Source organism: Colletotrichum paranaense, assembly GCF_030867605.1.
Source record: "Colletotrichum paranaense strain IMI 384185 chromosome Unknown Scaffold_3.1, whole genome shotgun sequence".
In the NCBI taxonomy this organism is placed as follows: Eukaryota; Fungi; Ascomycota; class Sordariomycetes; order Glomerellales; family Glomerellaceae; genus Colletotrichum; species Colletotrichum paranaense.
In genome coordinates this window covers 1080680-1100630 of record NW_026848961.1, presented here as the reverse complement: position 1 = coordinate 1100630, position 19951 = coordinate 1080680, and the positions used below count along the sequence as shown (strand labels likewise).

At 54.5% G+C, this 19951-nt stretch overlaps 7 protein-coding genes across 7 annotated transcripts; 4 read left to right on the top strand and 3 right to left on the bottom strand.

Annotated features, from left to right (window-relative positions):
- Nucleotides 1–540: 540 nt before the first annotated feature.
- Nucleotides 541–2586, top strand: CPAR01_03911 (uncharacterized protein; the record flags this gene model as incomplete). Its single annotated transcript, XM_060488195.1, has 1 exon — nt 541–2586. One exon carries the CDS (start codon nt 541–543, stop codon nt 2584–2586), a length of 2046 nt encoding a protein of 681 aa, XP_060352401.1.
- A 940-nt stretch (nt 2587–3526) lies between these two features.
- Nucleotides 3527–5538, top strand: CPAR01_03910 (SET domain-containing protein; the record flags this gene model as incomplete). The annotated part of the gene is made up of 3 exons (XM_060488194.1): nt 3527–3793; nt 4305–5192; nt 5425–5538. 3 exons carry the CDS (start codon nt 3527–3529, stop codon nt 5536–5538), a joined length of 1269 nt encoding a protein of 422 aa, XP_060352400.1.
- A 2263-nt stretch (nt 5539–7801) lies between these two features.
- On the bottom strand, nt 7802–8014 carry CPAR01_03909 (uncharacterized protein; the record flags this gene model as incomplete). The annotated part of the gene is made up of 1 exon (XM_060488193.1): nt 7802–8014. The coding sequence occupies one exon, from the start codon at nt 8012–8014 to the stop codon at nt 7802–7804; it is 213 nt and encodes a 70-aa protein (XP_060352399.1).
- Nucleotides 8015–10157: 2143 nt separating this feature from the next.
- CPAR01_03908 (fungal specific transcription factor domain-containing protein) lies at nt 10158–13050 on the top strand (the record flags this gene model as incomplete). Its single annotated transcript, XM_060488192.1, has 3 exons — nt 10158–10665; nt 10775–11372; nt 11424–13050. The coding sequence occupies 3 exons, from the start codon at nt 10158–10160 to the stop codon at nt 13048–13050; spliced, it is 2733 nt and encodes a 910-aa protein (XP_060352398.1).
- Nucleotides 13051–13824: 774 nt separating this feature from the next.
- On the bottom strand, nt 13825–15194 carry CPAR01_03907 (glycerophosphoryl diester phosphodiesterase; the record flags this gene model as incomplete). The annotated part of the gene is made up of 3 exons (XM_060488191.1): nt 13825–14388; nt 14477–14581; nt 14859–15194. 3 exons carry the CDS (start codon nt 15192–15194, stop codon nt 13825–13827), a joined length of 1005 nt encoding a protein of 334 aa, XP_060352397.1.
- Nucleotides 15195–16501: 1307 nt separating this feature from the next.
- CPAR01_03906 (plus-3 domain-containing protein) lies at nt 16502–18608 on the bottom strand (the record flags this gene model as incomplete). Its single annotated transcript, XM_060488190.1, has 4 exons — nt 16502–17245; nt 17301–17437; nt 17490–18229; nt 18409–18608. The coding sequence occupies 4 exons, from the start codon at nt 18606–18608 to the stop codon at nt 16502–16504; spliced, it is 1821 nt and encodes a 606-aa protein (XP_060352396.1).
- A 523-nt stretch (nt 18609–19131) lies between these two features.
- On the top strand, nt 19132–19917 carry CPAR01_03905 (ubiquinone biosynthesis protein COQ7; the record flags this gene model as incomplete). The annotated part of the gene is made up of 2 exons (XM_060488189.1): nt 19132–19332; nt 19384–19917. 2 exons carry the CDS (start codon nt 19132–19134, stop codon nt 19915–19917), a joined length of 735 nt encoding a protein of 244 aa, XP_060352395.1.
- Nucleotides 19918–19951: the final 34 nt, after the last annotated feature.

The following is a 19951-nucleotide window of genomic DNA, read 5'->3' as shown; positions in this document are numbered from 1 at the left end:
TAAAATGGTTCAAGATGAGACTACGAACCCGCTGCGGTCCCCAATATGAAGACCAAAATAACTGAAAAGACCTGAGCGCACACTTTATTTCTACAACTGTCATCATTTGGCTCCAACTTGTTTTAAGGACCTTCCAGGTCCCGTCTAACGTCAGGTTGAACTTTAAGCTAACCTTACTTCAGTAGAACCCTCCTGTCGTGCACCTCTGGCCACCTAATCTCCAAGTCCCAGACCATGAAGAGAAAGGAACCCATCCTCGCTGTGTACTTCTTGCTCGACACGCTGTTCCGAATTTGAATTAGGGCGCACTACTCAGCTCGACTTTTGCCAACGGTTTTCCGAGAGACTCAAACATCCTATCTTAACGACGTATCTTCGTTGACTTCAGCACTTGGGCAACGGCCTTTCGCCCTTTAGAGCAGGTCTGGCTAGGCAACAAGACTTTCGGGATCTACTAACCCCGACCCTGTGTCCGTGGAAACCCATCTCAGCAAGTTGATAGAATCGAGATATCTTCATGAAGAACCAGGCCGCTAGGAGATGGAGTCCCTTCGTCAGCAGTCTACAAAACGGTGTGCCGAAGACGGATGCGATTCCAGTGCTCTCAATGGGACTCTTTGCCTACGCCATCAAGCAGAAAGGAGGATTGCTCGAGGCAGTGCTGCGCATCTTGCTGCCGGCTCATCTGGACGCGCGCCTTCAAGGCCCTCAGTGGTGCAGAACCCATCGCAGAACGTAGGGCGAGTTAGTCATGACGACCAGTCGAGAAGCAGCCAGTCCCATTCACGTGGCAGGGATTTTCGAGACGAACCAGCACACGCTTTCCAGGGCGCCCATGCCACAGTCAGAAGGACGAATCTGCCGCCCGATCTCATGGGAAAACTGGCAATGACAGCTAGAAAGACAGCTGGGGCAAAAGCTCCTCCTAAGAAGCGCATGGAAGAAGAGACTCATCCAAGGTTCCACACTACTTCTGCGCAAACTCACACTCCTGAGTCTGTCTCACCAATTAACCATGAAACTCTCCCTCCTGGCACGTTCAATCCTTTTCGGCCACTTCTTAATCAAGTGCACTCGCCATCACAAGACCAGACGAAGCGATTATCCAGCAGTACCGATACAAACCAGCGCATATCGCAGACGTCTGCAACCGTCGAACAGGTGCAACCAAGGGGAAATAAGACATGGGGATACAACTCGGCACGGGCTTCTTCAGGGGGATATCGACCAGGTCAAAGCTCTCGAGCATCTCAAGTGTCCGCGATGATGCCAGGCACTAAGAATGCGTCGCATGCCGCTCGCGATTCGAGCACTCGGCCGGATGCCGAAAGCAACAGAAGTCAACTTGGAGGAAGGACTTCCATTGCACCTTCGGCATCTACGCTATCTGGGAACAGAAGCTTCGATTCGCTGCCTCACGTCAGTACCAAGAGTCTGCCGCCAATGCATGTGAAATCGGCGCCATCGGCATTACGATCAGCTTCAACAAGCAGATTCACGTCTTCGGCCGGCAAGCGTAGAAGGCTTGACAGTACTGACACAACATCCGAGTCATCGTCGTCATTCAGCTCTTCTGATGAAGATCTTGATGACGATGATGACGAGATCGATGATAGGGCTCCAGAGCAGGCAAAGGTAGTCATTGGGCATCCCCATTCGTCCACTTACCTTGGAGCCCCAGCAACTTTGAATGCTTCACAGTCCACATCTTCTTTGGGACTTCCTGGCGCCAATCTCGAGGCGTCACGTTCACGTTCTTCGAGAAATGAGGATACCACTCGCCTGGGCGCCGTGTTTAGGCCTATTGTGCTCAGCTCTTCCTCTGACGAGGACGAAGATGGTAGACGGGAGAAAGATGGGAGAATACGGCAGCCAAAACTTGCCAACGGGCAGAGTCATAATCACGTCCTTTTGCCGAATGGCACACTTCGACAAGGCTCGACACTAGGGAGGGCCGACCCACAGAATCGCTACCAACAGGATTCGAAGTCCAGTTCTTCCCGCAAAACGAAGAGACTGACCTGTGAAGAGCGTCGACTCCAGCTTTGCGCCGACTTTGAATTCACCAAGTTCGACGCCATGATATATAGCCAACCCGGCGCCACGAGACCTCCTCTGGGGGTGTATACTCTGGCTGCGACAATAGAGACCTCGAAAGGAGCCTCGACACCTGGTGCAGATGACGGCCGCTTTCATATGAAGCTTGACCCTCGCATCCACTGGCCACATAATCGCAGCGACCAGTGGTACAAGTCGAAGATGGAGGAAATTAAAGCCCGAGGTGGCCGCAAGGCGAACTTCGGCAAAGCAGCCAAGCGTATGCGACAGCAGCGCTTGGCAGAAGAGCGCCAGGAAGAGGAAGACAATTTGGCCTCCGCGAGGGGCGAGCCACGGCCGTGGTCCCACCATAGACACATGGACTTCGGCGATGTCCCTGAAGAGGAGTTGCCAATCTATGTCCGCAGGAACGAGGAGTGGGTGCGGGGAGCGGCCTGGATGCGCAAGATACATGAAGAGAGTCAGCGGAGGGATGCTCGTCGTGCCGCTGAGCTCTTCAAGGAGCATCTCGCCTCAAATGGTCGATAACCTGAAGCACGATGATCAGTGCAGCCGATTGATGGCTGCAAGTCTGTGTTACTACTCATCTTAACGAGCCATGTGAACAGCGACAACGGGACCGGAAATGCTCAGCATGGAGTTTGGTCTGCTTTTCGTTTCCTTATCCTATTTCATATCGATGATACCTTGATCTCGCCGTAAGCCGGCTAGGTCTGCACGCATAATTTCGGAGTTGTCAGGAATGGTATAGGGGAAACATGCTTCCTAGGACGTTGCGAACTTACCTTAGAGCGGGATTGTCTGGTCGTTCCGCCATGATGATTAGCAGTTGTTAATCATGCTCCGGCCAATTACCTGAGTATCAGTACATAGGCCACCTACGAAAACAGGACTTTGACACCCTCCGAGTTCCAATGTCCATCCAGTGACCTCCGTCGTCTTTCAGTGTTGTGGTATTTGAGTCGAAAGCCCATGTTTCTTTTGCATCGGAAAGTTCAAGCAGAGCTGCGAGAAGATGGTTCTTACCTTAGGGTACTTGAACATGAGACGAGTAGGTAGAGTGCGTGCCCGCCTTCGCGATGGGGCCCAGTCTTTTAGGCTTCTTTGGGCTTCTAACTACCAATGCGGCGCCTCTATTGAAATCTTGGCCCAAAAAGATATCTTGCCGTTTCAGAACATGATTTTCTGACATTACAAAAGAAAAGCTGAATTGTTTCCTGGTGAGAGACATCGGCTTCTTGCAGTTCCAACCCTCAAGCACTTGTATTCGCTACTCGGTAGCAGTACATGCCATTGCGATCCACCCTGCGCTTTAAGCAACCGTTTTGCTCCGGGACTCGCGCTTGAATCTTTCCACACTTGCTCGCTACTTGCCTGACAAACCACGAGACTGCAGTGCAACGACCAACATCCCGCCCGTTCGCAAGTATATCTTCAATCCCATTGAGAGCAAGCCGACAGCCTCGTCATGGCGTCTACGCAGCTTCCCCTGGAGACCCTCTCCACCTGGGCCATGTTCAATGACGTAGACCTCGTCGACGTCGAGGCCCGCGAAATCCCCGGCTGCGGGTTGGGTCTACTTTCAAACAAGGAGCTCAGTCGAGAGGAAGAGACCTTTGACATCCCAACCTTACTCAGGATCCCAGGCGAGCTGGTGTTATCCGCCGAAGCTGTTGAGAACTATGCAAAGGTCGATAAGAACTTTCGGCAGCTGCTCGAGGCTGCCGGTCACAAGGTAGAGTGTTCGCCCGAGCCTGATGCAGACCTTGGAAAGCTAAAGGATTACCCATCTTCTTAATTTAGTCCACTCGCCATGACGTTTGCCTCTTTCTTCTCACACAGAAGGTACTTTCTGATAGGCCCAAAACGTCTTTGAAGGGCGGAGTCTCGACGCCGTGGACAGAATACGTCAAGTACCTGCCGCCGCAAGTTCCTGTTACCACCCTCTGGACTGAGCAGGAACGCGAGATGTTGAATGGAACATCACTTGAGGCAAGCAATTCTCCAGCCTCCCTTCTCACTGCCTACGGCCTTCCCTGAAAAGCAAATACCGGCTGTCGTTGGTTACGCAGGTTTGGTCCAACCCCCGTATTTAACAACATCAATATTGCATCCCAAATTTCGTGGAATCGTTCTCATATGGAGGTCTACTTCTTCGCCAGCCAAGTATTGCGGCTGAGTGAGATAGAACCGATGTCCCGAAGGCTTCAGCTATTGCTTATGGATAACGTTCTAACAAGAAGTAGTCGGCCACGGCCGCCAAGATTGTTGCGTTGACAGACGAGTTTGACGAGCTCCGAGAGATTTCTGCGACTCTACCATTTTGGAACGAGCTGTTTTGGGAAAGCGACAAGGTGTCGCTCATTGACTGGGTTCGGGTCGATGCGTGGTTTCGGTCCCGATGTCTGGAGCTCCCCAAATCAGGGGAGGCCATGGTCCCGGTGCTAGACTTGGCAAATCACTCATCCAAGGCCAATGCCTACTACGAGGAGAATGGTAAGGACGAGGTAGTACTCCTTCTGCGACCCGGCTGCAGGGTCTCGTCTGGGGACGAGATGACGATATCCTACGGAGACGCGAAATCCGGGGCAGAGATGCTCTTCAGCTATGGGTTCATTGACCCCGCGTCAGCCGCCGACCGGATCACGCTGCCCTTGATACCCATGGAAGACGACCCGCTGGGCAAGGCGAAGCTGCACGTCTTTGATGGAGCACCGACTGTGGAGTTTGTCCGGACGAATGGCTCACTCAGCTGGAAGAGCCCCTTTGCCTACTTCATGTGCCTCAACGAGGAGGACGGCCTGTCATTTCGCGTCTTGCAGGACACCGGAGGTTCACGGGAGCTAAAACTATTCTGGCAAGAAGAGGATGTGACCTCGACGACAACGGCTTTCGAGCAACACATCGATCAACACCCCCTGGCTCAAATCTTTCGTCTTCGGGTTGTTTCCGTTTTGGAGGATCTGGTGGCCAGCCAGCTTGAGCGACTGGCCACCGGTGTATCTCTGGAGGACCTGGACGAGTCCCTGAATGAAGGTGGTCTCGTCTGCGGGACATGCATCAGTGCAGCTGCAACGCTGAGGGAGCAAGAGACGAGCTTGCTAGAAGCTGCCGCGAAGGCTCTAGAAGACCAGGTAAGTGGTTTGCTACTCTTCATCGCCGGTTTCCTGTCAGTGCTAGGGCTGCAGACAAATCTTACGATTCTCTGCCCACTTCACTCCACAGTCTTTCTGCTTCTCAAAGTCCTGCAATTCTTCTATTTTTCTCCTACAATTCAATTACCCCGGAGACCCGTCTCAACTACAGACTTCCCCCGCGTGTGGCGCCCAGGCTAACAAGGGTGGGCGATGTGCCCCAACCTTGCAGAAAACACAACTCCTCGCAGACGAGAACGTGGTGGCTTATCTCGGGTTGATGGAAGATGCCCAAAATGACCTAGTTCAAGACGAGTTATCCAATGAAGATGAAGACTTCAGTTAGGGAGGGAGTGACAGGCGAAGCCAGGTGGCCGGGTCGATCCATTCGGCAGTCACAACCTCGAGCGTAGACTTAGTCGCGGCGGTGCCCATCTGGGGCATAGTACGCCGTTGCGAAGCATGGCGATGAGCGGCTGCAGCAGAGACCAGACCATGGAGCAATGCAGACGACCTTATTCATGAAGTTTGAGCTTGTTCGCAACTAGAGTGCTTTACTACTTTGACGTCTTATCCTACGAAAACTACGGAAACCCATCAAAACACCACCTCTTCCCTTCACACGGGGCAGAACAGGAGCTCGTACAATGGCAGTTGAGCGCAGCACCAAACATCCGGATGCCCCGCGTTTGCCTGCACGATGCATGTCTCATAATGGGGGCGATGCCATCTCATGGAGTTTGACAACAATACTTGACAGCCATCGTGCCACAAACAGACCCCATCTGCATTTCGAGAACAAGGCCGAAGTGATCCGGTTTCTTCGCCGGCATGCGCGGAACGCCCCGAAGACTCCTCATCACACCGAGCAGCGTGAGGCTCGTCGAGGCTCAGACTTGGCGGGCGGACGACGAGTTCATGGCCTCACCTAGGTGCAATGGAGATCGACGTAGGTGGGCCATGTCCGGAACGGACCTCTACAGTAGGATGCGAATGTTGCTCAATTTCGTCCGCGACGTGACATTCTGCGCCTCCTCAACCTCTTGAAGACGAGGGCAGGAAGAAACACAGCAGGTGCACGTATTTGGACAAGCAGCGAGCGACGGGGGATGCCACGCCGAGCAGCAGGCGCGTGTGGGAGAGACCCTGGACCTTGTCATTGAATCGAATCTGGGTGACTTGCCAGCGGGGATGCAGCTTGCGCCGATTGGGTTTCGCCCTGGGTCTTTTGCATGAACGAAATATCACGATGAAGGGCGGCAATCGGGTCGTCCATGGCACACTTTATGGGGTAGAATTTCCCAACACAACACAACGACCCCTACGAGTTTGATGTTCCTGTTGTTCGCGGCACCTGCAGCTCAACGAATGTCTACGATGAGGGATACGTGCATCATCAGCGCACGGTGTCAGCGTTCTAACGTGCGATTACCAACAGTGTAGCGTGGGGAAGGGATTGCGGAATGAGGGATAGAGAAGGAGCACCACTCTTCTGCAATTCGATCTTTGACTGGGTGAATGCCACAGGGGACGCTCAAACAGAAATTCTTCGAGAAAGGAGAGTCAGGACGAAATAACAAAGTGGCGTGGTTTGCTCAACTTCGCCTGTCTCATGTTTCGGCCTGCCTTGCGGACGTGCCAGGATGCGTTTATTCATCCGATCCCGTTATCCGTTAAATAATGTATTTTTTGGCGTTCTACACAAATACCCTTATCATCTGGAATGGGATTGTCTGGAGTTGACGAGACAAGTCCGTTTTCCGAACAGGGCCGAATGTTGTTTGGAGATGCTGAGAGTAGCCCAATCAACGATGGGCAGCACGACAAATACTCGGAACAGGCAGACTCACATATTTGCGATGTCGAGCATTGAGCACGCGAGCATTCGAGACTGTTGCTACGTCGTACTTCCTTGAGCCTCGACTCCTCGAAGGACAGTGTTCAGCTTACAAGTTACAGGTACCGCTGACCCGAAGCCCGGACTGAAGTGAAGTGGGCCCGCCCGAGAACGGCGCGGAATGCGGGCAAGGGATAAAGTTTTGCAATTGCGGTTCCGCAAAGATAGCGTGGTTTCCTTCCATCCCCAACGCCAACGGCGTCGACGGTGTGACATGTTTTTGGATGGGGGGATCCGTTTTTGGGGGACTCACGATTACCGACTAGCTGGCGCCAGTTTCAATATCAGCGGGTCTTTTCATTGCATCACAGAAGCGTCACTCGAGTCAAGACGTCGGGGACTCGAGCGCGTTCAGACTTCAAAGTGACATTGGGGCAGTCAACTATCTCGGAATCTGTTGGACCCTGTCTGGTCGAGCCAAATTCGGAGGGCAGTGTCTGGTTGTCGTCGCAACATATACACTGGATTCCGGGCCGGGTTGATAATGATGACGGCTGTTGGTCAGTGCAAGAGCTCAAGAGGTTGTGACATGAAGACTAGGCGTCATCTCTCAGTGATGATATGCCAATAGGTGCCAACAGGTCTCGAGACAGCGAAAATCCCGTCGATCGCAAAAGATCCGGTAGTTTAGTCGCGGCTCGTCTGTGTTTATTGGCTGCTCACCGCAAGGTCGGGCCCAGTATTGACGACTAGGTATCACTGCCGCGCACGCTCAGACTCGATAGGCCTTGCAGAGCGCTGCAGAGGTGAAGAATTGGTCCAGTTTGCGTGGCAGGCGTGGGCCAAGCAGCTTTCGTCCCAGGCGGCGAATCATTGGGGCCACCAGTAACGAGGAAGCGATCATCGACTGGGGTTGATCCAATCCGATATGGGTATATGGCGATAATGGGGGGGCCGGAACCAGTGTAACGGCACCGGGGGCCATGCCCCGGATTTCTCCCCCAGTTTCCTGTGGCCTGCGCCCCAGTTCGAACCCCAGGTGCCTCCCTCCTTTTCCCCAGAGCCCAGTGGGCTGTTCCTACTTTTGCCGAACGTCAAATTCGCAAGCTTGTCTGTATCTCTTTGTTCCCGAATCTTGCCCTGGACGAAAGGTAGAATCTGGGGAAAAGGCGAGATGGGTGGTGGCGGAAAGGAGTGGTTGGTCGGATTGGTTGGAGCGAAGCGGCATGAAGCATGGAATGGACGACTCGCCAGGAGACGCTTGCGCATGACACTGGGCTGACAACGGAGCGGAAACTCTGGGGGGCGGATCCGCCCCGCGTCCAAAATGGTCTAGAGCTTTTCCTTCCGTCAGGTTGCCGTAGGCGCCTGTTGACTTTTGGGGCCTCTGGAGAGACCGGATGGTCTACCTAGAGACTGGACAGCTGAAGTTGGGGAAGTGGTCTGCTGCTTCTAAGGACTCGAGTGGTGCCATATCTGCGTCCGCTGAGCTGCTTTTGAAGGGCTGAATGGCGAGATGAAGAGAGAGACGCTGCTTTTCAGAGATACGGGACAATGGCAGGACAGGCCAGCGCGTGTTTTGCGCGGGGCATTGTGCTTTGGCGACGCTGTCAGGCTACGGGCACAACAGCAGACCGGCACACATCACGTCGTCGCATGGCGTTGATGGACACGTTTATCGTGGCGGGCAAAAGTGTAGTGGTGTGCTTCTGTTCTGCTTCTGGCTTCCATTCTGTCTGGCGCCTGTTTCCAGAGCTTAGATCTTGTCAGTCATCGAGTGCTGGCCGGTACCTTGGGTGGAACCTAGCACCTCACCAAGTGGCCATATCAGGAAATGTACTTTGGAAGACCTCAGAAGCGAAGTACTCGTACTTAAGTCTACGGTCTAGCGAGCTGGGTGGTATACAATTGCCAGTTGGTGATTGGCTCCCCCTCACTCTTGTTAGCGTGCATTTGTATCGTTTCCCACCTCACCCCAACTTTTCCCAACACCAGCGCCGGCGCGAGGGCCGCCCGGCAGACCCCGGGCTGCTCTTCCCCCAGATTTCTGTACCTTCAAGGGCTCCTCGCTTACACAACACAGCAAGGCACTGGCCAGCGATGCAGGGCAGATTATCCAGTGCGAGAGCCGGCCCGGGGCCCACCAAAACCTCCCGTTTCCTCAGGTACTTTCCTCTCCACAGCAGCACCTCACCAGAACCGAGCAGTAAGGTACCTCTGCTCAGTGTAAGTAATTGACGGGACTGCAGGCAGGAGCTCACCAATTCTGTGCATTCCAGTCAAGAAGCGGAAGGCTGTTTCTACCTTACATTAGGCTCCTGGTCCATCCCTGGTCCCCGCACATCGTCCACGGGGTCTTGTTCTAGGTAGGTGGTACTGTACTTGTAGCCTAGTGTACCTAACCTAAGGCAGGCAGATAGGTACTTTACCGTCCCCAACTCCCCACGATTCATCTTGTACCGCGTTCCTAGCAGCAAATCCTTTCGGTGTGGTGTCCTGCGTCCAGCGTTCCCAGTCGTTGTGTCCATTTTGCTACTAAGAGACCCCACAGTCTCACTCCCTCTCCCCTACGACCATCTTCCACTTCTTCTTTCCCTTTTTCCCTCACACACACCCCCGACTCCGCCCTCCCACCCAACATCTCTATTGCTCTTCGTCTTGTTCGACCTTACAATTCATTCTACCTATTATAGGTACTGCTCACCCGCCGCTCCCGAGTTGTAGAACACACCAAATCTCCACTCTTATCCTTTCCGTGTCTCTGCTGTCATCTTTGCCATCTCAGTTGGCAAGACCGGTGTTCTCGTGGACCTACTTTCTTAGTCACTAAAGATACCAACTACCTGCAACAACCCCCAACGAAGACGACGATTTACGAAACCACCCGCCCATCGCTTTGAGGAGGACTCATGATTCATCTGTATACAAATATTCAACCAACCGCGCGCCCGTCCAGAATAATCAACCGAGCCCACCAACGACGAATCTAGAGAACAGAAAAAAGTCACCGCCGAAGCCTCCGAGGCTGACCTAGTCAACACCAGGTATCCGCCTTGAGTTGCCCATCATCGGATAAATCACCAGAAAGGAACATCTAAACGTAGAAAACAGAGGGAAACACCGCCACCATGCCTGGAATATTACCCATGAAGGTGATCAAGGTGGGCACCAGCTCGCAAAGCCGCATAGCACAGGCCTGCGACCGGTGCCGGAGCAAGAAGATTCGTTGCGATGGAATCAGGCCGACATGCTCGCAATGCTCCAACGTGGGCTTCGAGTGCCGCACAAGCGACAAGCTGAGCCGTCGCGCATTCCCCCGCGGCTACACAGAGTCTCTCGAGGAGCGCGTGCGCCAGCTGGAAACCGAAGTCAGGGAGTTGAAGGACTTGCTGGATGAGAAGGACGAAAAGATTGACATGCTGTCGAGGATGCACGGAAACCACAGCCACACGACCATGCGCAGCCCTTCCGTCGCGACATCGGCGCATTCACCCGCGTCGACATCAGATGGAAGAAAGGATGCTGGGGCGCCGGCCAAGGAAGATACTTTCCGGGTGCAGGCGTCGCCGTTATTACTCGGCGTCGAGAACTCGGATTCATACTTTATGGGCCCTTCCAGCGGCCGTGCCTTTATCGGTTCGTACCGCCCTTCTTATGCGCGTACCCGTTCATCCCGCCTCCCGGAGTGGCGGTCCGAGCGATGTAGATATAGACCAACGAGCTTTTTGGCTAACAAGGAACACAGAGGCTTTCAAGCGCAAGATGCAAGAAAATGGCAAGTCATGCTCAGATTTCAACCCGGAAGCGTTTCTGCATATCCAGGGGTGCCATCCCTTGACGCCAAAAACGCCTGATCAGTCACTCAAAGTGCCGCCGCGTTTGTTCTCAGATCGCTGCGTCAACGTCTACTTCCAAGAGTGGGCTCCCTTATTCCCCGTCTTGCACAAGCCGACATTCCTCCACATCTATGAGGAGTTTGTATCAGACCCGGAAAAGGTCAAGAATAATCACAAAATCGCCCAGCTGTACCTCGTCTTTGGCATCGCGGCATTAGGCAGCGACCAGCCCGATCTCGAGCAGATCGCAGCGTGTGAGCAACAATGGCAGCGAGCTGTCGAGGCTGTTCTTATGGAAAACACCATGGTCACCCTGCAATGTCTTGAGTTGGCTCTCTTGTACTGCATCGTGAGAGCGGATTACAAGCGCTTGCAGCACTACAAGGGCATTGCAGTGGGTTTGTCCCATCGCCTCGGCCTCCATCAGAGCCAGAAACGCTTCTCCTTCGGCGCGCTCACTATTGAGACCCGTAAGAAGGTGTTCTGGACTCTGTACACATTGGATTGGTGAGTATTATTACCTCAGAATGAAGTTGGAACATTGACTAACGGCTGCAGCTTCTCTGGTGCCATTCTTGGACTGCCGAAACTGCTCAAGGAGGATGAGATCCACACTGAGTATCCTTCAGACACAGACGACGAATACGTCACAGAGAAGGGCTTCCAGCCAACGCTCCCTGGCGAATACACCCGCTTGTCGAGCGCGCTCGCCCTCTTCCGCTGTTGCCGAATCCTAGCCAAGGTGATGGAGAAGAATTACCCCGCCGCCACTTCACACGAGCTGTCGCTGCAGTCAATGTCTGCCATGGAGGCTGAGCTCGACGAATGGAACGAGTCACTCCCGACGCATCTCAAGCTTACCTTCAAGCAAGATAAGCCTTCGACCGATGTCACCGGAAGCCGGTCGCCATTGCTTGCTCTCGCCTACTACTACACCAAGATCCTCATCTACCGCCCTGCCGTTGGCTCCTCGCTCGGTCGCAAGGCCGCCCCTGCTTTGATCTCCATTGGCGAGTCCAGCAAGCACGTCGTTCAAATCGTCCAGCTGCTCGAGGAGCGCAGCATGACCTTCTCCTTCTGCCTCAACAAGACGGATACTCTCGTTCTCTGCGGCATGACCCTCATGTACCAGAGCTTCGAGCTCAAGCCCGAAAGCAAGATGCTAAAGGACGTCGAGCGTCTCGTCAACAGCGTCCTCCACATTCTCACAAAGGCCAAGGCGCCCGGATCCTTCGATCTCAAGCGTGTGGCAGGCCTCCTCATTCGACTTGATGAGCAGAACCTGCCCACTCCGCCACAAGAGCCTCCGGAAGCATCCGCGTCCATGCCCGCACCGCAAAGGGCTTCGCCGCCTGCGCCCGCGGCCAAGAAGAAGTCGCCTCAACGGACTTTGGGCCGTCTTCCGAGCGCCGCTGCTAGCGAGAGTGACTTGATCCAGCAGCAGGAGAAGATGCGCCGGATGACCATGCCAAGCATCCAGAACCGCCCAGAACTCTACCGGTCCCGTTCGAAGCCGTCGTTTGACAATTTACAACAGCAGCAGCAGCAAGACGTCCCCGCACGGCGAGACCAGCGTCTTTCCATGTCACAAATCACCAGCCGCATCCGTACGTCCTCCAAGCAGAACCTCGACTATCTGTCTCTGAATAGCACACCGAACGGTTCATCGCCTCCATCGCCAACTACAGCCCGTCTCCACCAGCACATCCTCGCCGCAGCGCACCAGAGTCTTTACGCACAACAGCAGCAGCAACAACAACATCAGCCACAGCAACCACAAAAGGTGTCCGGGGTATCTTCCTCTGAATGGGAGGCCCTTCTCGGCTCCATGGACGGCGGTCTGAACAACGTCTACGACGCAATCTATGGCGGCGGTGGCGGCGCCATCCCCAACATGGGAGAGACGCCCGCGTCATCATCGACAGGGTTGGACAGCTGGAGCCCCGATAGCTGGGACCTAGCCAACTTCAATATCGGTGACTTTGGAACGAATCCGGCACCGCCGCAGAGTGTGTTGAGTGTTAGCGAGGAGAGCTTGTCCTCGGGCGAGGACCTGGCGACGAGTGACTTGAATTTGAGCGTCAGCAGTTTGGAGTACCGGAATGCGTTGCTCGCATCTTGCAGCGGGAACGGGAACAATGATGGGTTATTTTTGGATGGGCTTGATGGGAATTACGGTCTTTGAGCGAGAGGGTTGTATGTCGACGGCGTGATTTGGATGGCTTAAATAGCGACAGCTTTGGCTTTTTTTATGTGAAAATTTTCAGGGGTTTATATGTCTGAACGGCCAGATGGAAATGGGAAGCTCTTGGACATGAATATTGATTATCTCTTGTTATTCTTAAAGGAACCCTCTCTCGACCCCACCCGAATCTTCTGACAAGACACAACGAGGCGTCACGCATAACTTCTCTCGGCTCAAGGATATATGCGGGCTTCGCACAAGTCCTGTCTGCTTCAATGCTCTCACGCGCACTATCTGTCCTGGTCTAAAGAGGCCTCCAACATTTTTTTACCTTTGGTACCATCTTCCAAAACTGCACAATGTCTGGGTACTGTAGCCTGTTCTAGTACAGAAGTATAGCATGGGAAGGAAAGTTTTGGTGAAAGCCACAGATCGAGGAGGATGTGTATTTCGGGATTCGAACTTTATACTCTTCTGTATTTCTAGTCACCTAGCCTCCATCTTCATCGCGCAATTAGCGCCATATTTCAGCTCCCTCTGCCTCTTCCTATGTAGGTAAATTACTGTCCTCTAAATGTTCATCACAGTCATCATCCGACTGGGCTCTACTCTCTGCCCCCCTTTCCCTCCACTCGCCCTCTGTCAGTGTACTTTCCTCTAGCTCATTTTCTCTCCTCTTTCACAGGTGTCGTCTATCCCCGCAAGATTGATCATACTAGAGACCTTCTCAAACCAGCCAGCGCCAACACATCGTTGCAAGAGCCCCCTCCATTCTCACAGCTTCAACGCCTTGGCGGCCTTGGGCCCGGGCCCCACAACCCCAAACCGCGCAACGAGCATCAGAATGGGCGTGAACACCGCCACGAGGACCTGTATCCCCGCGACCTCGAGGTACAACCTCGCCGTCCTCTTCCACGTCCCGTCGCGCACCCGGCCCTTCCGCCTAGCCGCCCTCGCCTTTTCGTCTGCGTCTACCTCTCGCTCTCCCGATGGAACCGAAGTCGACGTGGATGTAGACGTAGATGCCCCCTCCCACCGCTTACACACCTCCCGAAACAACTCTGGATCATCCGTAATCACCCCGTCCGCTCCGGCGCGGATACTCCACTCCATCCACTCCTCGTCATTGACCGTCCAGACGAACAGCTGCCGATGGTTCTTCTTCACGTCTCTGATGAACAGTTTGCCGACGGGCCCGACGAGGGACTTTTGGAACATGTTGAAGGAGAGGTTCGGCTGTTTCGGCGTGAGGAAGTTGCGGGCGTAGAGCGGGGACCAGGAGATGAGGGAGATTGGGTAGGCGGGTAAGATTGTGCGGACGTGGGTGATGTAGGGTTGCTTTGGATTAAGTGTCAGTACCGTCGTGCTCTTTGGGGTTTTGGTCTTTTGCGGAAAGTGTGGTGAGACTGGTGAGATGGTAACTTACGTTCCAGCATCCGAATACTATCCTCTCGTTCCACGGCATGGGGCCCGGCGTGGAGGCCAGGACGTCAGCTACGCGGCCGAGGAGTTCTGCTGGGGGATCGTCGGTCTATGCACATTCGAGTCACGTCAGCATCATCATCATCATCATCTTCTTCTTCTTCTTCCCAGCGCCGCGCCCTCTTCTCACATCCTCCTCTTCAACTCCCCCTCTCTTCACCTCCCATACCAAACACCCAAAGCACAAACCCATCACCCCAAAAGCACCCAAGAACGCGATCCCTTACCTTGATATCGAGCAAAACCCAAACCCCCTCCCTCCCCTCCTCCGCCAACAACCCCAACAGATCCTCCAGCCTCGGCATCCTCTGCCTCGGCTCTCTTACCGTCTCGAGCGTCTTGAGATAACTCCAATCGCACTCGTTGATCTTCTTGTCCTCGATCCCGAAACACCGCTTCAGGTTCCCGTCGTGGGAGAGCACGACGACGCCGTCGCGCGAGAGGTGCAGGTCCGTCTCGAGGGCGTGCGCCCCGGCTTCGTCGAGCGCGGCGCGGAAGGCGAGGAGGGTGTTTTCGGGGTACTGGGCTCTGAAGCCGCGGTGGGCTATTGCTTGGGGGAGATGATGTGCGCCGCCACCGCCGGCGCCGCTGCCTCGGGTTGTGGTGGTGGCTGTGGTGAGTGGGAGGGCGGATGTAAAGTGTGCTGCGGTGTTGAGACTCATGTTAGCTACATATTGGCACCTAGAGCAAAACCATGCAATTCGGGGGGGGGGGGGGAGAAAGAGAAAAGATTGTACCTGACGGGCTGGGGGACTCATCCCCCAGGAGGGGTTTCGTTTCGGGAGTCATTGCCGCTGCTGCTGGATGTCCTCTATGTCGCATCTAGAATTCTAATGGTATGTGGGAGGCTGGGTCTATCAACGGACAGCCCAGCTTAGTGTAAAGCACTCTTGTCTAATGAGATGGCGGTCTATGAGCGCAAGTGACCGAGTGGTGTAATGCAGAAAGGCAGGCGCCGGAGGAGGGAGAGAAGCAAAGAATTATGAGTCTACGTGAATTCAACGACGAAACGATGAAATTCTTTCTCAGTGGTAGAGAGAGGAGAAGAGCTGTAGACTAATCAACCAATGGACGTAATGTAGTCGTCGCATACTCTAGCGCATACGGACTCGGGAGCTTTCAGAGGTCTCGAAGGCTTAGGTTAACCCCGTAAAAGCCGTGCGCATTCGTGGGCTGATTCAAAGGACGGGACGGAACGTTGACGACGACGAACATGAGGATTGGATGTCCAAGGTAGGAACGATTATGAGACAAGACGTACAGCTAGCTGCCTCGCCCTACTTACGTAGCTGGCCAGCGGGGTGCCTCGGAGCAATTCCAATGCGGTCGTGCCGGTTCGACGTCCCACCACGTGCAGAAGCCCAATGCGCGCCGACGGGGCCGTACTTTGCCTTGAAGCTTAACGCGGGCAGGGTGCAGGTGGGAATTTGGGACGGATCGCTTCCGCTACATGGTACTGTGGGCTGGCGCATCAATTGCCCCGCAGCTCACTCACCACCAGACCACCGGCGCGGGGCGAGACCTTAAGTCCGACCCCGCGGTGGGCGAGTCTGCAGTAGCGTCCTGCGTAACCCGTTCTCTTCCAGGTTCACTGAGGTAGATAGACAGGAATCAATGGGCCTTATGCCTAGGATACGGTCATTGGAAGAAATTAGGCTACTGAGGGAAGGCAGGTGAAATTACGGCTGATGATCCATGAATTCGACGAGTGCTTGCGCAGCCTGTTTCATTCTTGTCTGCTCTATCGCGTCGATTGCTTCGCTCACGCAGAGAGCCCTGCCTAAACGCTTTTTTTCTACTCTACAACTACTGCGCTGGAAAGGTGCCATATGATGTCGGGCCTCTGTACCCGTAAACCCCCTTATGCCCCTTTATAGCAACTTTTATAGCAACCTACCACAGTCTCCAGCCAGGCCAAGTCCCTCCCTCGCAACCATGCAAATAATTTCCGCCGCGAAATAAGACTTCTTTAGTCAATGTCAATGTCAATATCGAGATCCAGGGATCCGATAATGTCATCATCCATGAGCGGCTTGTGAATTGTCGGGATGCCCTTCTTCTCCTGGTTCGCAGCCTGCAGCTTGACCAAGTTAGGCAAGAAGTTCTTCTCCTGAGCGCCCATCTTGGGCGTGCCGTTGGCGGGTGTGCTCGCATTACTGTCCTTTGCCTTCTTGCTGCCCGTATCGTTGGCGTCGTGGATGAACTTGGCCTTGGTCCGCAACCGCCGCGACAAATCGTTCTTGATGTCCTCGCCCCTCTCCAGCGCCGCCTCTAGCTTACGCGCCTCGGCCTTCTCCTTGAGCTGTGCTCTCCTAACATTCTCGGCGTTCTCCAGCCGGCGTTGGCGGTTGATGTTAGCTAACCGGTCCTGCTGGGATGTTGCGCTGGGCTTAGATGAGGTCTCGCTAAGGCTCGTCTTGAAGGCCAATACGTTCGTTTTGAGGTCGTCGAGCTGCTCCTGCAGGTCCTCTGCTTTTCTGGTGTTCCCTTGGGCGCGGGCGACCTCGATATCTTGAGCGAGGCGCTCTCGCAACTTGGGATCGAACTTCTTGCGGAGCGCGGCCTTGCGCTGGATGCGCTCGTCAATCTCGGTGGTGGAAAGATGGTACGCGATGAGCGCGTTGATGTCGTCAATCTTGTCCATGAGGGTCTTCTTCTTGGGCCAAGTCAGGCCCTCGGACTGAATGACCTTTTCGTATCGATTGTATTCGCGCTGTTCCAGTCAGTTGGACGCCCTCCAGTATAGAGCGTCTGAAGAGGAAACTCACCTCGGTAAATGGCCGATCTGACAGGAAAATGAATGGGAACGGCCGTTCCGCCTTACCATGAGCTGCCAGAACATACTGATCGGTCACAAAGGCACCACTAGGGCCTGTCATGGCGTATGGCTTGCCAACCGTGATGGCTGTAAAACGTCAGCATCCTGTCAGCAACAACACCTCGGCGGGCGGACTGACATTGAATGCGCGCCATGCGATACTCGTCCTGGCCCGTCTTGGGGTCGGGACCGATACTGATGCGGACGTAGCATCCTATCATGGTCGTCTCGAAGCTTGGGTGGAAGCAGTGCTCCGCGAAACGACTCTTTCCGACGCGAATGCGCTCGAAATCTCGAATGTCTGGAGGCGGCAACTCGCGTGCGACAATCTCGTCCTCCGGCGATCGTGACTTGCGGTGCCGACGGCGTTGGTTCTCCTCGTAATCGCCTCCCTCATCGCTGTCGTCCTGGTAGTCGTCGCGCGGCGACCTAAGCCCCTTGCGCTCCTCCTCGCGACGACGTATGCGGTCGACCTTTTCCGCACGCGCGCGACGTAGCTCATCTATCGCTGACGTCTTGCCGTCGGTGCGCGGCCGCGCTGTCGTGCGCAATTCGTCGTCGAGGTCGGCAGCGTCGGCGCTGCGCTTCTTGAGCTTCTGCTTCTTCTCCTCGTTCTCCTGCTTGCTGACAAGCTGTCGCAGCATGCGATTCTGTCTGTGGCGCTCAATTTCGGCCTGTCGCTCTGCGAGCAGTGATTCTCTCTCGACTTCGCGCATGGCCATTACCATCTCCTTTTCGGCGCGGCTTTTGAACATGCCGTCGATCGGGTACTTATCCTCCTCATCATCGTCTTGGCCCGCCCTATGCGGCTCGGCCTCGGAGTCGGACTCGTCCATGGCGGCGGATCCTATCGAGTTGGGGCTACCGGGTGCTGAAGAGCTGAGGCGCATTGTCAGTGATGTAATTGGCAGGCAAGGCAGTGGAAAGCCAATGTTGCGCGCGCGATGATGAGCTGGGAGATTGAAATTCAATCGAAGGTGAAGCTCAAGGTTGGTGGACTTCCTCCGGTGTAGAGGTAGGAATGCGCCTGGGTGTACTACAAAATGGGAGAAACTTACGCCTCTCCTTCTTCTTCTGAGTCGCCTCCTCCAGCGCGCTTCTTCACCTTTTTCGCAGCGGACTTTTTCGCAGCCGCCTTGGGCGGTGGTGACGCGGATTGCGCCCTACTCTCCGCCTCAGACATCACCTCCTCCTCTTCCTCGTCAGAGGACTCTCCGCCTCCGGCGAGAGCCAAAAGCTCATCATCAATGTCGGCCATGGTGAGTTACGATCGGGTATTCGACTAAGGGGCTGGAAGCTCTTTCAAGCAACTGCGCCGGGTGATTCAAGTGATTCAAGACCGATCGATCGGTTTACGCAATTGGCTATCGATGCAAAGAAAACAAATACGATTACTTTGAGTCGCAGAAAGATGAAATTCCTTTGTCGATTGGGTGTAGAGAGGTGAATGGTCAGGAGATGGTCGCTGGCGGTTGTGTGGTAAGGTTGTTAGAATAAGAACTCGAAAGTCTGGCTCCTATTCACAGCCTTGGGCCATTGTCGTTGCGAACGCGTGCCTGATTGGCTCAGATTATGTCATTCGTCTGCACAGGGGTGGAGCAGTCGGAGCGTCGGCCCATGGCCATCCGACCTGCCCTACGGCTAGCCAATCAACGCTCACAAAGGCTTCAGCATCCACAGGGTCTAGTCGTTCGATGTCATTGACATCTTCTATTTGTCTTCGGCCGAGTTTGTGCTCCGAATACCCTAGGGGTCTTGTCTATCCACAGGAAAATCTCACAATGGCTTCAGTAAGATCAGTTCTGAGGCCCTGCTGTGGCATCGCAAAAATTGGAGCGCAAAACGCGTATGCGCCGGGTGTTTGCATCTCGCGCAGACAGCTATCCGGCACATCCAATGTTCAGGCCGAAGCAAAAGGTGCAGCAGCGGCGCCCCGACGAAAGCCCCTGACCCAAGAGCAGCGGGATTTCTTGTCTTCAGCAGTAAGTTGTGCAATTGTATGCAGTTGGGGAAACTATACTGACTTTGTTCAGCTTCGAGTCAATCAAGCCGGAGAACTGGCTGCCACCCGAATCTACACAGCTCAAACCCCACCGATCGTCAATCGACACCCGCACCTTCGACCTCTCATGGCACATATGTACGACCAAGAAGAGGGCCACCTCAATACATTCAACGCCCTCATCCACAAGCATCGCGTGCGACCGACTGCCCTGTATCCTCTGTGGCAGCTAATGTCAACTGGGCTGGGCTGGAGTACCGCAGTAATGGGTCGCGAAGCGGCCATGGCATGTACAGAGGCCGTCGAGACGGAAATTGGCGATCACTACAACAACCAAATCAGAACCCTAATCGAGATGGTCACAGAGTGGGAAGCTGAAGGTTACGACGTCGGTCCGGAGTTCACCGATCTCATCAAGACACTGCGGCGGATTCGCGATGAAGAATTGGAGCACCTGGACCACGCTGTCGAGCATGACGCCAAGAAGGCGGAGCCGCACTGGTTGCTCACCGGTGTGATCCGGGCGGGTTGCAAAGGCGCCATCTGGGTAAGTGAGAAGGTGTAATAAAGGCTGTAATTTAACAATGTGTACAATACAT